Genomic DNA, 16,069 nt, shown 5'->3' with positions numbered 1-16,069 from the left:
AATTACACAGTATTCTGGACATCTGTGTTGCTGAATCTTTTGCAATTTGTTCAATTAATAATGGAGAAGTCAAAGTAGAAAGATGGAGTTGAAAAGCTTTAGCCTTTACCCACACCAACACAAAGTGATTCCTTGTTTTAAATTCCCGGAGGTGAAACTTTACTATGGATCAGAGCGGTCAAGCGAACATGGTTCCCGACCACTTGTCAACCGGCAGGTTTCGGTGAGAAAATTGTGGTAAAAAGTCGCCTCTTACAGGAGATCTGTGGAGTTTGCGCCGTCCTTGTATCTGCCGTGACTCCCCTCAGACACTGGCCTCAAGACACCCGTGGACACACCCCTCTGACTATCAGGTACTATTTAATCCTACTAAAACACTAGCAATACATAGAAAGATAAGGGATTTCCCAGAATTATCCTAGTAAATGTGTCTAAAAACATCTGAATCCGTCCCAATTCAATCGCCTTCTTTTGTTTTAACTTTATTTTTGTTTTTATAAATTTTTTCTAGTCCTTCCCTATCAATATCATCATCCACAAATCTTTCATCCTCGCTCAAATTAATGGGGAAATTGTCGTTTTCTCGGTCCGAATAGCTCTTGCTGCTGGAGGCTCCCATTATAAACAATGTGAGGACGTGAGGAGCCCTCACCCTTGTGACGTCATCGTCTGCGACTTCCGGTAAAGGCAAGGCTTTTTTATCTGCACCTAAAGTTGCAGACTTTTTTGTCCATGTTCTCTACTAAATCTTTTAAGCAAAAATTATGGCAATATTGCGAAATGATCAAGTATGACACGTAGATTGGACCTGCTATCCCCATTTAAATAAGAAAATCTCATTTCAGTAGGCTTTTAATCGAGCAGGAGCTTGGTCACTAAAAAGGAACGTGCCAAGGCAGCAAAAAAAGGAAATCTATTCTTCATGAGATCCACTGAAGCGAAGGTCTCGGGAGGCCCGCTTTAGCAGAGACGGATACACATGACGCTTCCCCCGCCTGGCTGCTAAAACTCACTTACCTGACATGTGTATAGTCAACACTGACATACTGCTGATGCACAAAATACGAGGAATAGTCGACATCCATACAATGAAAAATAAGTTGCCTTTATTTTTCCATGATCTGCAACTTTTTTGTGTAGTGATATGGTGGCATTTCACCTGTTGTCAATTAGACACCATCAATGAAAAGTACAACTTTAGATGTCTGATGTAGAGCAATTATAAGCGCTGTATAAATATGATGCCCTTGCAAACACAATATTAATTATTGTCACTGTATTTAGCAACGGAGGAATAAACACCTTTTAGTGCGATGCAATGCCTTTTAAAACTACTTTACTGTAAATATTTCCCATGTGAGCTTGTACAGTACAGTCTCAATTTTTGATCGACCGGGGACAGAGGGGACAGAGCCTTCTCTGTTGTGGATCCCAAACTCTGGAACGATCTCCCTCTCCATGTGAGACAGGCCCATTCTTTGGCTATTTTTAAGACCCTTCTTAAAACCAATTTTTATTCACTGGTTTTTAACCCAGCATGAGACTTTAAAGGCCTACTGAAACCCACTACTACCCACCACGCAGTCTGATAGTTTATATATCAATGATGAAATATTAACATTGCATCACATGCCAATATGGCCTTTTTAGTTTACCAAATTACAATTTTAAATGTCCCAGGAGTTTCGTCTTGAAAACGTCGTGTAATGATGACGTGTACGCGTGACGTCACGGGGTTTTAGGAAGTGTGAGCGCTACACACACACAGCTAAAAGTCGTCTGCTGTAACGGCATAGTTATACAGTATTTTGGACATCTGTGTTGCTGAATCTTTTGCAATTTGTTCAATTAATAATGGAGAAGTCACAGTAGAAAGATGGAGTTGGGAAGCTTTAGCCTTTAGCCACACAAACACACGGTGATTCCTTGTTTAAAATTCCCGGAGGTGAACATTTACTATGGATCACAGCACAGGCAAGCCAACATGAATCCAGACCACATGTCAACCAGCAGGTTTCGGTGAGAAATTTGTGGTAAAAAAGTCCGTTCTTACCGGATAAAAGCTGAGCTTGTGCCGTCCATAGCTGCCATCGACTCCCCTGAGACACTGCGCGTCAACACCCGGCCGTGGAGACACCCTTCCGACTATCAGGTAGTATTAAACTCACTAAAACACTAGCAACACAATAGAAAGATAAGGGATTTCCTAGAATTATCCTACTAAATGTGTTTAAAAACATCAGAATATGTCCCAATGCTATCACGTTGTTTTTTTTTAACTGTTTTTTATTTTTTTTCTACTCCGTCGCTTTCAATATCCTCAAACACGAATCTTTCATCCTCGCTCAAATTAATGGGGAAATTGTCGTTTTCTCGGTCCGAATAGCTGTTTTTGTTGGAGACACCCATTAAAATCAATGTGAATATATGAGGAGCCATCAACATGTGACGTCATCATCTGCGACTTCCGGTAAAGGGAGGCTTTTTCAGGAAGTACCAAAAGTGGCGAACTTTATCGTAGATTTTCTCTACTGAATCCTTTCAGCAAAAATATGGCAATATCGCAAAATAATCAAGTATGACAAATAGAATGGACCTGCTATCCCCGTTTAAATACGAAAATTTAATTTCAGTAGGCCTTTAAACTGTTTTAAACTTTTAACATGTCTAACTGTTAACTTTTTAACTGCTTTTTATCCAACAAATTGTTTTTAGGGTTATTTGTATTTGCTATTTCAATGTGTTTTTTACTTCTGTTTAAAATGTTGTGGGTTTTTTTAAGTCTGTCCTTTGCCTTTATTTCTTTGTGGTGTACAGCCCTTTGTACTTCAACTGTGTTTTTTTAAAGGGCTTTACAAATAAAGTTGGTATGGTATGGTATGGTATGGTATGGTATGGTATGATATCGGATTCATTATGAGATAGTCAACTAAAAGGTTTTGGGGGCCACATTTCCAGAAAGCTAATTTTCCAGGGGGTCATAATTTTTCCTGTGCTATTTTTTTTAGATTATTTATAAACCAGGGAACCAGCATTCTCTACTACAGAAATTTGGTTGTGATCTATTTATTTTTCTAAAATGTACTGGCGCGCTCTGCTGTTTTTAAAGACTTTCCGCAAAAAAGCTGGTCAAATATAATTTCAATGCCAACACTCTATAGTGTTTTTAAGAATCTGCTGCAAAAATGTGAGTCTTTCTTTCACATGTTTTTTTTATCGAACTTGTGGAAAACCGGTTGGTATAGCCAAATGATGAAAAAGAAAAGACCTAAAATGGTGCCTTGAGGAACACTACTAGGATAAGTAAAGAAACTAAACAAATGACTATTGACTGCAACATCCTGTTTTATAAATCACATTATTAAAAAAAAGTGTTACTGACAAAATAGAAAGGATATTTAAAGAAGTACTTTGAGGAATGCCTAAGATATGTAAATCACCAGTTCGGAGCCCTGTGTTGGCGAGCAGAGTTAAAATGTCAACGCAAAGATCCGTCAATGTGTTTACAGTGGTCTACGTTTTTCTATTCAATAGGAGCACTCCTGTGCTTTTTAAGGAACTTGCTTCATAAATATGTGTCTCCCAAGTTTTGAACTGAAATAGAGGGCTGGTACGGTGTCATTCTCAGGCCGGAATTGGACCCTGGGTCGCCAGTTGAATACCTTGCATTAGATCACACATTCAAATTGGATAGGACTTAATGTTGTGCCAGTTGAATTACGTACAGTTATATACAGTTTTATATACATATATATATATATATATATATATATATATATATATATATATATAATTGAATATACAGTATGTGTGTATATATATATATATATTACATATATATATATATATATATATATATATCAGTATGTGTGTGTATAAGTGTATATTTATATATTTGTGTGTGTGTGTATATATATATATGTGTATATATACATATACATATATATATATATATATATATATATATATACATATATATATATATATATATAATTGAATATACAGTATGTGTATATATATATTACATATATATATATCAGTATGTGTGTGTATATGTGTATATTTATATATTTGTGTGTGTGTATATATATATATATATATATATATTGTATATACTGTGTATGTATATATATATATATATATATATATATATATATATAGATAGATATATTGTATATACTGTGTATATATATATATATATATATATATATATATATATATAGATAGATAGATATATTGTATATACTGTGTATATATATATATATATATATATATATATATATATATATATATATATATATATATATATATATATATATGGATGATCCCTGTACACATAGCAATTTTCGTAGAATAATACACAACTCACAAAATGTTTTTTCTACTGTGTCTATGACTACGTCAGAGTTAGACATGCGTTCTACTGAGGTGGCAAATTATGATGCGTTCAGTTTATCGCAGCGCCAAGTAGACAATCTGAAAATTCCCATCATATCAATTCCTAGATATGGTCGTAATTATTTTAAGTATACTGTGCATAATAAACGCAACATTATTAATATTGCTACTACGGATAATTTTATCAACAACTCCTTAAAACAGCCCACTACCTATAATATGGGCTTTCTAAACATCAGATCTTTGTCTCCCAAAACGTTATTAGTCAATGAGGTCATTAGAGATAACAACCTTAACGTCATCGGTCTTAGCGAAACCTGGCTTAAACCAGACGACTTTTTTGCGATAAATGAGGCATCCCCTCCTAACTATACGAATGCGCATATTGCCCGTCACCTCAAAAGGGGAGGGGGTGTCGCACTAATATACAACGAAAACTTTAACTTTAGTCCTAACTTAAATAATAAATATAAATCGTTTGAGGTGCTTTCTATGAAGTCTGCCACACCTCTGCCTCTGTGCCTGGCCGTTATCTACCGCCCCCCAGGGCCCTATTCGGACTTTATTAGTGAATTCTCAGAGTTTGTTGCTGATCTAGTGACGCACGCCGATAATATAATTATAATGGAGGACTTTAATATCCATATGAATAACTCATTGGACCCACCGTGCGTGGCGCTCCAGACTATCATTGATAGCTGTGGTCTTACACAAATAATAAATGAACCGACGCATCGCGGCGGTAATACGATAGACCTAGTGCTTGTCAGAGGTATCACCGTTTCCAAAGTTACGATACTCCCGTATACTAAAGTATTGTCCGATCATTACCTTATAAAATTTGAAGTTCAGACGCATGTTCGTCAAACTAATAATAATAATAACTGCTATAGCAGCCGCAACATTAATGCTGCCACAACAACGACTCTTGCGGACCTACTGCCCTCGGTAATGGCACCGTTCCCAAAGTATGTGGGCTCTATTGATAACCTCACTAACAACTTTAACAACGCCCTGCGCGAAACCATTGATAGCATAGCACCGCTGAAATTAAAAAAGGCTCCAAAAAGGCGTACGCCATGGTTTACTGAAGAAACTAGAGCTCAGAAATTATTATGTAGAAAGCTGGAACGCAAATGGTGCACGACTAAACTTGAGGTGCACCATCAAGCATGGAGTGATAGTTTAATAACTTATAAACGCATGCTTACCTTAGCTAAAACTAATTATTACTCAAATCTCATCCGCATTAATAAAAACGATCCAAAATTTTTGTTTAGTACAGTAGCATTGCTAACCCAACAAGGGACTCCTTCCAGTAGCTCCACCCATTCGGCAGATGACTTTATGAAGTTCTTTAATAAGAAAATTGAACTTATTAGAAAGGAGATTAAAGACAATGCGTCCCAGCTACAACTGGGTTATAGTAACACAGATACGATTGTATATACGGCGGATACTGCAAATATCCAAAATAGTTTCTCTCCTTTTGATGAAATAACATTAGAAGGATTGTTACAACGTGTAAATGGAATAAAACAAACAACATGTTTACTTGACCCACTTCCTGGGAAACTTATCAAGGAGCTTTTTGTATTATTAGGTCCATCAGTGCTAAATATTATAAACGTATCACTTTCCTCGGGCACTGTTCCCCTTGCATTCAAAAAAGCGGTTATTCATCCTCTCCTTAAAAGACCTAACCTCGATCCTGACCTCATGGTAAACTACCGACCGGTGTCTCACCTTCCCTTTATTTCGAAAATCCTCGAAAAAATTGTTGCAGAGCAGCTAAATGAACACTTAGCGTTTAACAATCTATGTGAAACCTTTCAATCCGGTTTCAGGGCAAATCACTCGACTGAGACAGCCCTCGCAAAATTGACTAATGATCTATTGCGATGGACTCTGATGCGTCATCTATGTTGCTGCTCCTCGATCTTAGCGCTGCTTTCGATACCGTCGATCATAATATTTTATTAGAGCGTATCAAAACACGAATTGGTATGTCAGACTCAGCCCTGTCATGGTTTAACTCTTATCTTACTGATAGGATGCAGTGCGTCTCCCATAACAGTGTGACCTCGGACTATGTTAAGGTAACGTGTGGAGTTCCCCAGGGTTCGGTCCTTGGCCCTGTACTCTTCAGCATCTACATGCTGCCGCTGGGTGACGTCATACGCAAATACGGTATTAGCTTTCACTGCTATGCTGATGACACCCAACTCTACATGCCCCTAAAGCTGACCAACACGCCGGACTGTAGTCAGTTGGAAGCGTGTCTTAATGAAATTAAACAATGGATGTCCGCTAACTTTTTGCAACTTAATGCCAAAAAAACGGAAATGCTGATTATCGGTCCTGCTAGACACCGACCTCTATTTAATAATACAACTTTAACATTTGACAACCAAATAATAAAACAAGGTGACTCTGTAAAAAATCTGGGTATTATCTTCGACCCAACTCTCTCCTTTGAGTCACACATTAAAAGCGTTACTAAAACGGCCTTCTTTCATCTCCGTAATATCGCTAAAATTCGCTCCATTTTGTCCACTAAAGACGCCGAGATCATTATCCATGCGTTTGTTACGTCTCGTCTCGATTACTGTAACGTATTATTTTCGGGTCTCCCCATGTCTAGCATTAAAAGATTACAGTTGGTACAAAATGCGGCTGCTAGACTTTTGACAAGAACAAGAAAGTTTGATCATATTACGCCTGTACTGGCTCACCTGCACTGGCTTCCTGTGCACTTAAGATGTGACTTTAAGGTTGTACTACTTACGTATAAAATACTACACGGTCTAGCTCCAGCCTATCTTGCCGATTGTATTGTACCGTATGTCCCGGCAAGAAATCTGCGTTCAAAAGACTCTGGCTTATTAGTGATTCCTAGAGCCCAAAAAAAGTCTGCGGGCTATAGAGCGTTTTCCGTTCGGGCTCCAGTACTCTGGAATGCCCTCCCGGTAACAGTTCGAGATGCTACCTCAGTAGAAGCATTTAAGTCTCACCTTAAAACTCATCTGTATACTCTGGCCTTTAAATAAACCTCCTTTTTAGACCAGTTGATCTGCCGCTTCTTTTCTTTCTCCTATGTCCCCCCCTCCCTTGTGGAGGGGGTCCGGTCCGATGACCATGGATGAAGTACTGGCTGTCCAGAGTCGAGACCCAGGATGGACCGCTCGTCGGGACCCAGGATGGACCGCTCGCCTGTATCGGTTGGGGACATCTCTACGCTGCTGATCCGCTTGAGATGGTTTCCTGTGGACGGGACTCTCGCTGCTGTCTTGGATCCGCTTGAACTGAACTCTCGCGGCTGTGTTGGAGCCACTATGGATTGAACTTTCACAGTATCATGTTAGACCCGCTCGACATCCATTGCTTTCGGTCCCCTAGAGGGAGGGGGTTGCCCACATCTGAGGTCCTCTCCAAGGTTTCTCATAGTCAGCATTGTCACTGGCGTCCCACTGGATGTGAATTCTCTCTGCCCACTGGGTGTGAGTTTTCCTTGCCCTTTTGTGGGTTCTTCCGAGGATGTTGTAGTCGTAATGATTTGTGCAGTCCTTTGAGACATTTGTGATTTGGGGCTATATAAATAAACATTGATTGATTGATTGATATTGTATATATATATATATATATATATATATATACACATATGGATGCATATATATATATATATATATATATATGTATATATATATATATATATATATATATATATATGTTTATATATATATATATATATATATATATATATATATATATATATATATATATATATATATATATATATATATGTATATATATATATATATATATATATGTATATATATATATATATATATATATATATATATATATATATATATATATATATATAATGCATATATATGTATATTTTGGGACTTGGTATCAAGGAAACGTGTAAATAATCAAAAATAATAAATGTAATTCAGCTAGTTAAAACCTACAATAAATTGCTACTAACACACATATTTACTTTCCCCCCTGCTCCCTCTCTAGGATGACAGGGGATACAAAACAATAACGTTTTTTTTTTTTAAGTGCAGTACATTTTCATAACATGGTCACTACTGCCTAGTTTATCTTGTTATATTCTTATTTGTACTGTTATATTTTCATTGAATGAAATAAGTTTCATTTCATTTCATTTTTATTCGTATTGTTATGTTCTCTAATTCATTTCCATTTATACCCCAATTATTTACTTTTTACTTTTAAAATTTTGGACCCTGTGATGAGGTAGCAACTTGTCCAGGGTGTACACCGCCTTCCGCCTGAATGCAGCTGAGATAGGCTCCAATACCCCCCGCGAACCCAAAAGAGACAAGCGGTAAAAATGGATGGATGGATGGATATACCCTCATTATTTACTTTTTACTTTTTAAATTTGTTCTAAATTCTGTACACTGCTGCTAGAATTTTAATTTTCCTGAAGGAACTCTCCTGAAGGACTCAATAAAGTACTATCTATCTATTTATCTACTTTAGTAATGGTGGAATGGTGCTGTAAATTTTCATATGTGCTGATTTTTTACACATTTCTCTCGTGATGGTTTTTGAAGCTCACCATATTTCAATTTGTCATGTGTAATGTAGTACAGGCATCATCTTCAAGTTGTTAAGATAGCAGCTCTCACACATCTTGTCTTCATCGTCAGAAAATAAAACCCAGCATGACAATATATTTCCGATAATATCTCGATGGCTATGAATGCTCCAACTCACTGACTAAAGGGTAAGGCATAAGTCAGTATTCATTTAGATTAGTGATCTCTAACTTTCATCACTACCAGAACTTATTTAATCAAAATAAAGGCGAGGTGAGCTTTTTGTTTTTTATTTATATGACAGATAACATTTAAATTGTTCTTTATTTACAAACCAGATCTCCACTTAAACAGTGTTGTCTTTGTCTTTTAATATATGTAGTGTTTTAATTTGTCACAAAAAAAAGACTGTTGACCTGTTATAAAAAATATCAAGAGATGAAACAAATATTTGACCCATTACCAAGCAAATCCTAAGCGACCTGTTAAAGATGCCAGAGTTACATCATAGGAATATCTAAACACACTTAAACGTCAATCTGAGATTTCATTGTGCCCAGTAATGGACTACTGACACTAAAAAAATTGATTTTGAGCCTGCTGCTCACAAGCGAATGAAGGGCATACTAAGTGAACAACCATACATGTCACACTAAGGGTGGCAGTATGAACAATGCCAACACTGTTGTAAAAATGTGCCATATAGTGAAACCACACTAAACAATAACGACAAACACATTTTAGAGGAATATTTGCACCGCAACACAACATAAACACTACAGAACAAATTCCCAGAATTCCCTGCAGCATCGACTTTTCGGGTACACTACAATATAAACAAACGCAATTGGTGGATCTACACCTAACATCCACTGTAATGATACCACGTACAATAGCGGTACTACTATGATTACATCGAAATTTTTTAACATCACAAAATCATCGTTCGTTTTTTTTTTTGTTTTTTTTTATATATATATATATATTATGTTTCGAAACTCAGGAAATATGTCCTTGGACACATGAGGACTTTGAATATGACCAATGTCTGTCTGATCCTGTAAAGACTTGGTATCAAATTTGTGGTATCATCCAAAACTAATGAGAAGTATCAAACAACAGAAGAATAAGTGTTTATTACATTTTAACAGAAATGTAGATAGAACATGTTGAAACAGAAAATAAGCAGATATTAACAGTAAATGAACTATTAGATTAATAATTCATTTTCTACCCCTTGTCCTTAATAATTTTGACAAAATAATAGAATGATAAATGAAACAGTATGTTACTGCATATGTCAGCAGACTAAATTGGGAGCCTTTGTTTGTTTACTTACTGCTAAAAGACAAGTTGTGTGGTATGTTCACTATTTTATTTAAGGACAAACTCGCAATAAGAAACATATGTTTAATGTACCGTAAGATTTTTTTTGTTAAAATAAGGCCAATAATGATTTTTTTTATGGTCACCTTTATTTAGAAAAGTACCGAAAAGTACCAAAATGTTGGTACCGGTACCAAAATATTGGTATCTGGACAACACTAATACACACACCGAGCACTAGAGATGCGCGGATAGGCAATTATATCATCCGCAACCGCATCACTAAAGTCGCCATCCACCCGAACCAACATTTTATCAAGACCGCAACCGCCCGCCACCCGCCCGTTGTTATATCAATCACGGGTAGGCAACCTTTACCACTTAACGAGCTATTTTGACCCGTTTCACAGAGTAAAGAAAGCAATGGGAGCCTCAACCATTCGCGGGAATGTTTGCTGGTGCTCATTCAGATAGCAAGAATAAGGATGTGCTATGAAGCCAATGCCTTTGACGCCTTCTACAACATGTACAAACTGCTTGCCAGCCCATCAACATGTTGTATGCAGCTTACGCAGATACACGAACAAGATTGAAAGGCATACTGGGGGATACAGAGTACACTGATGGTTGTGATATAAACAACTTTAACACTTTTACTTATATGCGCCACATTGAAGCCAGACCGAACAAGAATGACAAACACATTTCGGGAGAACATCCTCACAGTAAATAAATGATAAATAAATGGGTTGTACTTGTATAGCGCTTTTCTACCTTCAAGGTACTCAAAGCGCTTTGACACTACTTCCACATTTACCCATTCACACACACATTCACACACTGATGAAGGGAGATGCCATGCAAGACGCCAACCAGCACCCATCAGGAGCAAGGGTGAAGTGTCTTGCTCAGGACACAACGGACGTGACGAGGTTGGTACTAGGTGGGATTTGAACCAGGGACCCTCGGGTTGCGCACGGCCACTCTCCCACTGTGCCACGCCGTCCCAGTAACACAACATAAACGCAACACAACAAATGCGCGGGGGGTGGGGGGGGGGGTGGGTTAGTGCTAGTTGGGTGTATAATATAGTCAGGAAGAGTCATGGATGCAAAGGATTCTGGGTATTTGTGTACTCTGTGTCACCCAGTATGCCTTTCAATCTTGTACGTGTATCTACGGAAGCCACACACAACATGTTGATGGACTAGTAAGCAGTTTGTACATATTGAAGAAGATGTCAAAGGCAATGGCTTCATAGCACGCACTTATTCTCGTTATCTGGGTGATTGCCAGCGAATGTCTGCAGCGCCTATTGTCTTCTTCAATTTGTCACACGGGTCAAAATCGCTTTTTGGGTGGTAAAGGTTGCTGATCCCTGAACTATGTATATTAAATATTTCCGAATAGTTCAATTGTCACCCGCCCGAATCTATTTAAAATCTATTTTTTCGTCATGTCAACCACCCGACCCGCGGTTTATCCGCGGACTCCGTGGATGAGACCACAAACCGCGCATCTTTACCGAACACCCACTGGCAGAAATGTAGATCGGCGCCTATGCTTACGTACCTTCATGGCTATGCTTGTGTTCAGTGGAGTAGGCCTTTCCGATCATGGTCCAGACAGGCTTTAGGCAGCCAAACAGTCCCTCCAAAAATCCTCCAGACCCCGATTGTAGCCGAATGTTCTCCGAATGGTTCCGGAGAGCACCAGCTTCTGGGCTGTGGCCCGCCTCGGCCCCTGCGCCACACTGGCAGGTGTCATGTTCATGTAGTTTTAGCACGCTGTTGTCAAAGTGCCCCGAAGGTCCATCACTGGGAGTGGGACTGCTGCCACCCAGGGCCCCCAAGCCACCGGTGTCAATGGATAGCACGTTTCGGAGGACACACTGTGTTGGGGTCAGGTCCGTTTCCGGGGTGCAGGCGGGGGTGTCGGCATCGAGTCTTCGATAGGGGGGTTCTGATACCGGGGTGCTGAAGCCTGACAGGGAGGGGGAAGGGGCACGGGGCTCATGGATACAGGTCCCACTCATCAGGGGTTTCCCCAACCCAGGTTAGGGTGGATGGTGTTTGGAGAGCAGGTGATACAACCTGAAGGAGAAGATCGGATACAAATTTATTATACATCATTACATATATATACCTGCTTATGTTTCATTCCAACAATTTAAAACTCAGTGTATGCTTTAGACCAGTGGTTCTCAAATGTGGGTACTTGAAGGGATGCCAAGGGGCAGGTGAGATTTTTTAAAAATATTCTAAAAATAGAAACAATTCAAAAAACCTTTATAAATGTATTTATTGAATAATACTTCAACAAAATATGAATGTATGTTCATAAACTGTGAAAAGAAATGCGACAATGCAATATTCGGTGTTGACAGCTGGATTTTTGTGGACATGTTCCATAAATAGCTTCACGGTGGTGGAGGGGTTAGTATGTCTGCCTCACAATACGAAGGTCCTGAGTAGTCTGGGGTTCTTTCTGTGTGGAGTTTGCATGTTCTCCCCGTGAATGCGTGGGTTCCCTTCGGGTACTCCGGCTTCCTCCCACTTCCAAAGACATGCACCTGGGGATAGGTTGATTGGCAACACTAAATAGGCCCTAGTGTGTGAATGTTTTCTGTCTGTCTGTGTTGGCCCTGCAATGAGGTAGAGACTTGTCCAGGGTGTACCCCGCCTTCCGCCCGATTGTAGCAGAGATAGGCACTAGCGCCCCCCGCGACCCCAAAAGGAAATAAAGCGGTAGAAAATGGATGGATGGATGGATGGATTTCTTTTTTTGTGAAGAAATGTTTAGAATTAAGTTCATGAATCCAGATGGATCTCTATTACAATCCCCAAAGAGGGCACTTTAAGTTGATGATTACTTCTATGCGTAGAAATCTTTATTTATAATTGAATCACTTGTTTATTTTTCAACAAGTTTTTAGTTATTTTTATATCTTTTTTCCCCCAAATAGTTCAAGAAAGACCACTACAAATAAGCAATATTTTGCACTGTTATACAATTCAATAAATCAGAAACTGATGACATAGTGCTCTATTTTACTTCTATATCTCTTTTTTTCCAGCCAAAAATGCTTTGCTCTGATTAGGGGGTACTTGAATAAAAAAAAAAAATGTTCACAGGGCGTACATCACTGAAAAAGGGTTGAGAACCACATGCTTTAGATCAGGGGTCTCAAACTCAATTTACCTGGGGGCCACTGGATGCAGAGTCTGGGTGAGGCCGGGCCGCAAGAAAAAAATTCTTAAAAAAATATTTTTAAATGTCTTTATTTTTATTTTCAACACAAAATAATATCAAAATATACATGAACAAAATGAGGATGAAGAAATGTGAGGCAATGCAAAAAAAACAAACAAACAACGGTTTGAATTGTTCCAGGTCATCGAGGAATGTTATTACTGACGGACAGCCAGGCGCGTTAGAAAACCCTCGTCGCCATGGCAACGTCGCTGTTGCTTTCACTCATTTGCCGCTTTTCCACTAATGCAGGGGTAGGCAACCCAGAACATTGAAAGAGCCATTTTGGACCCAAATAACAAAAATCGTCTCTGTCTGGAGACAAATGGGAGGGACGGGGGGAATTTCTCTGCTTGCATCACGCAAGTGACGTCAATGTTCGGCCCTCGAGAGCCACATACCACACCGTGATTGGTAGATTCCTACAGCTCCGCAAACAACGCTGTCAAGTGCCATTCATACACTATCAATAAACTTTCATATTAAGGTGGGGGCCGCAAAATAGCATCTTGTGGGCCGCAATTGGCCCACGGGCCGCGTGTCTGAGACCTCTGCTTTCAATTATCAGCTGGTTTTGAAAACAAAAACAGCTGTGTCTGTGTGTTCTGCAGCCTATGAATGGGGAGCCATGCATGCAGCCATCCACCAAATGTTCTTTATGAATGAATGGAGCAAAGCAGGTACTAGCACTGCTCTGTCAGCACCAACCCCCTCAAAATAGGTCTCCCATCATGCATCAAGTCTGCATGGACTATTGTGTGCATGCCATAGAACATGATGAATTGCATAATCGTCCCTGCGTGTACTTCCGTGCGTGAGCGTGTGTTTGTGTGAAGTGGTGATGGCGTGCACATGTGCACGTTTCATGGAGCTCACAGCAACTCCATGCCTTGGACTGCACCAGCACATGAGGCGAAAAGACCCCGTGGAAATCGTGCAAAAAAATAAAAATAAAAACAGTGCGAGGGAGAACGCGCACGCGCACGCGTATTCATGCATGCAAATCAATGTAAAAAAAACAACAACAACAACAACAAAAAACATGAGGATGAATGTGAGTGTGAATGTTGTCTATCTGTGTTGGCTCTGCGATGAGGTGGCGACTTGTCCAGGGTGTACGCCGCGTTCCGCCCGATTGTAGCTGAGATAGGCGCCAGCGCCCCCCGCGACCCCAAAAGGGAATAAGCGGTAGGAAAATGGATGGATGGATGGATTCGATGCTTACAGCCGGATGGTATATCAAAGCCGCCGTGCAGCATGCATTGCGAGCCCGATGTCGATGATCAGCATCCCCCTGCGAGTGCCGCAGCGTCCGTGCGTCCACTCAATGTTGGCGCCGGCGCATAAATGACACGGAATGCGCGCGTCCGTCCTCGCTGCACACACATATGATGCTTCAGCATCGACCATCAGATCGTTTGCCTTTGCCTTGCTGCTGCGGCGTGGAGCAAAACACACGGCATCCGCACGCAAACGCACCGCGAGGTTAAAAATGCACATTTAAGCGAACAGTACGGCATTCCCATACCTTTCTGACTGCTTGTTGTCGCGTTGTCAAGTGAAAGGGTGCATGGGCTCAGCTTTCTGCTTTGCTTACGATGAACAACAAATGGCGGGTTTTTTCCCCCCCCCCCTCCTCCTCTTCTGTCCGTCTCTGCTGGTTCCTGTTCCGTTATCCAGCTAGTTTTGCGTCGCTGGGATGGTTCACAAAAATGTGTACCAATATCTGGGGAGCCATGCATGCAACGTGAGGCGCGCTGGGTTTCGGGGGAGGGAGCTGTCTCCTCATTCCCAGTGCTGAATTGACGTCACGAAGATGGCGGGATGATCCAAAAGGGGGCGTTGTTAGCTTCCCCACTCAAAACACAAGCACTATCTCATCATGGCATGCGTTATTGTGGGCCATTTTGTGCGCACACGTACAAACCCCGTTTCCATATGAGTTGGGAAATTGTCCATCCATCCATCCATTTTCTACCGCTTATTCCCTTTTGGGGTCGCGGGGGGCGCTGGCGCCTATCTCAGCTACAATCGGGCGGAAGGCGGGGTACACCCTGGACAAGTCGCCACCTCATCACAGGGCCAACACAGATAGACAAACAACATTCACACTCACATTCACACACTGGGGCCAATTCAGTGTTGCCAATCAACCTATCCCCAGGTGCATGTGTTTGGAAGTGGGAGGAAGCCGGAGTACCCGGAGGGAACCCACGCATTCACGGGGAGAACATGCAAACTCCACACAGAAAGATCCCGAGCCTGGATTTGAACCCAGGACTGCAGGAACTTCGTATTGTGAGGCAGATGCACTAAACCCTCTGCCACCGTGAAGCGCTTGGGAAATTGTGTTAGATGTAAATATAAACGGAATACAATGATTTGCAAATCATTTTCAACCCATATTCAGTTGAATGCACTACAAAGACAAAATATTTAATGTTCAAACTCATAAACTTGAATATTTTCTTGCAAATAATAATTAACTTTGAATTTCATGGCTGCAACACGTGCCA

General features: G+C 40.1%; 1 protein-coding gene across 3 annotated transcripts in view; it reads right to left on the bottom strand.

Annotated features, from left to right (window-relative positions):
• The window catches only part of map3k12 (mitogen-activated protein kinase kinase kinase 12), a 41,581-nt gene extending 26,226 nt beyond the window's left edge, over positions 1-15,355 (bottom strand). Inside the window, exons 1-2 of one of the 3 annotated variants that reach the window (XM_061904602.1) lie at positions 15,082-15,355; positions 11,874-12,394 (exon numbers count right to left, since the gene is read on the bottom strand). In XM_061904602.1, the coding sequence (XP_061760586.1) occupies positions 11,874-12,336 (463 nt within the window). In that variant the 5' untranslated portion in view covers positions 12,337-12,394; positions 15,082-15,355. Of the gene's footprint in view, positions 1-11,873; positions 12,395-13,502; positions 14,344-14,778; positions 14,876-15,081 lie in introns of those variants that run through there. The other 2 variants (XM_061904604.1, XM_061904603.1) reach the window with 2 other exon arrangements.
• Between the last annotated feature and the right edge of the window lie 714 nt (positions 15,356-16,069).

The sequence above is a fragment of the Nerophis ophidion genome, linkage group LG06, assembly GCF_033978795.1.
Source record: "Nerophis ophidion isolate RoL-2023_Sa linkage group LG06, RoL_Noph_v1.0, whole genome shotgun sequence".
Taxonomy (NCBI): domain Eukaryota; kingdom Metazoa; phylum Chordata; class Actinopteri; order Syngnathiformes; family Syngnathidae; genus Nerophis; species Nerophis ophidion.
The sequence above is the reverse complement of the archived record's forward strand: the minus strand, read 5'-3'. Positions and strand labels throughout refer to the sequence as shown.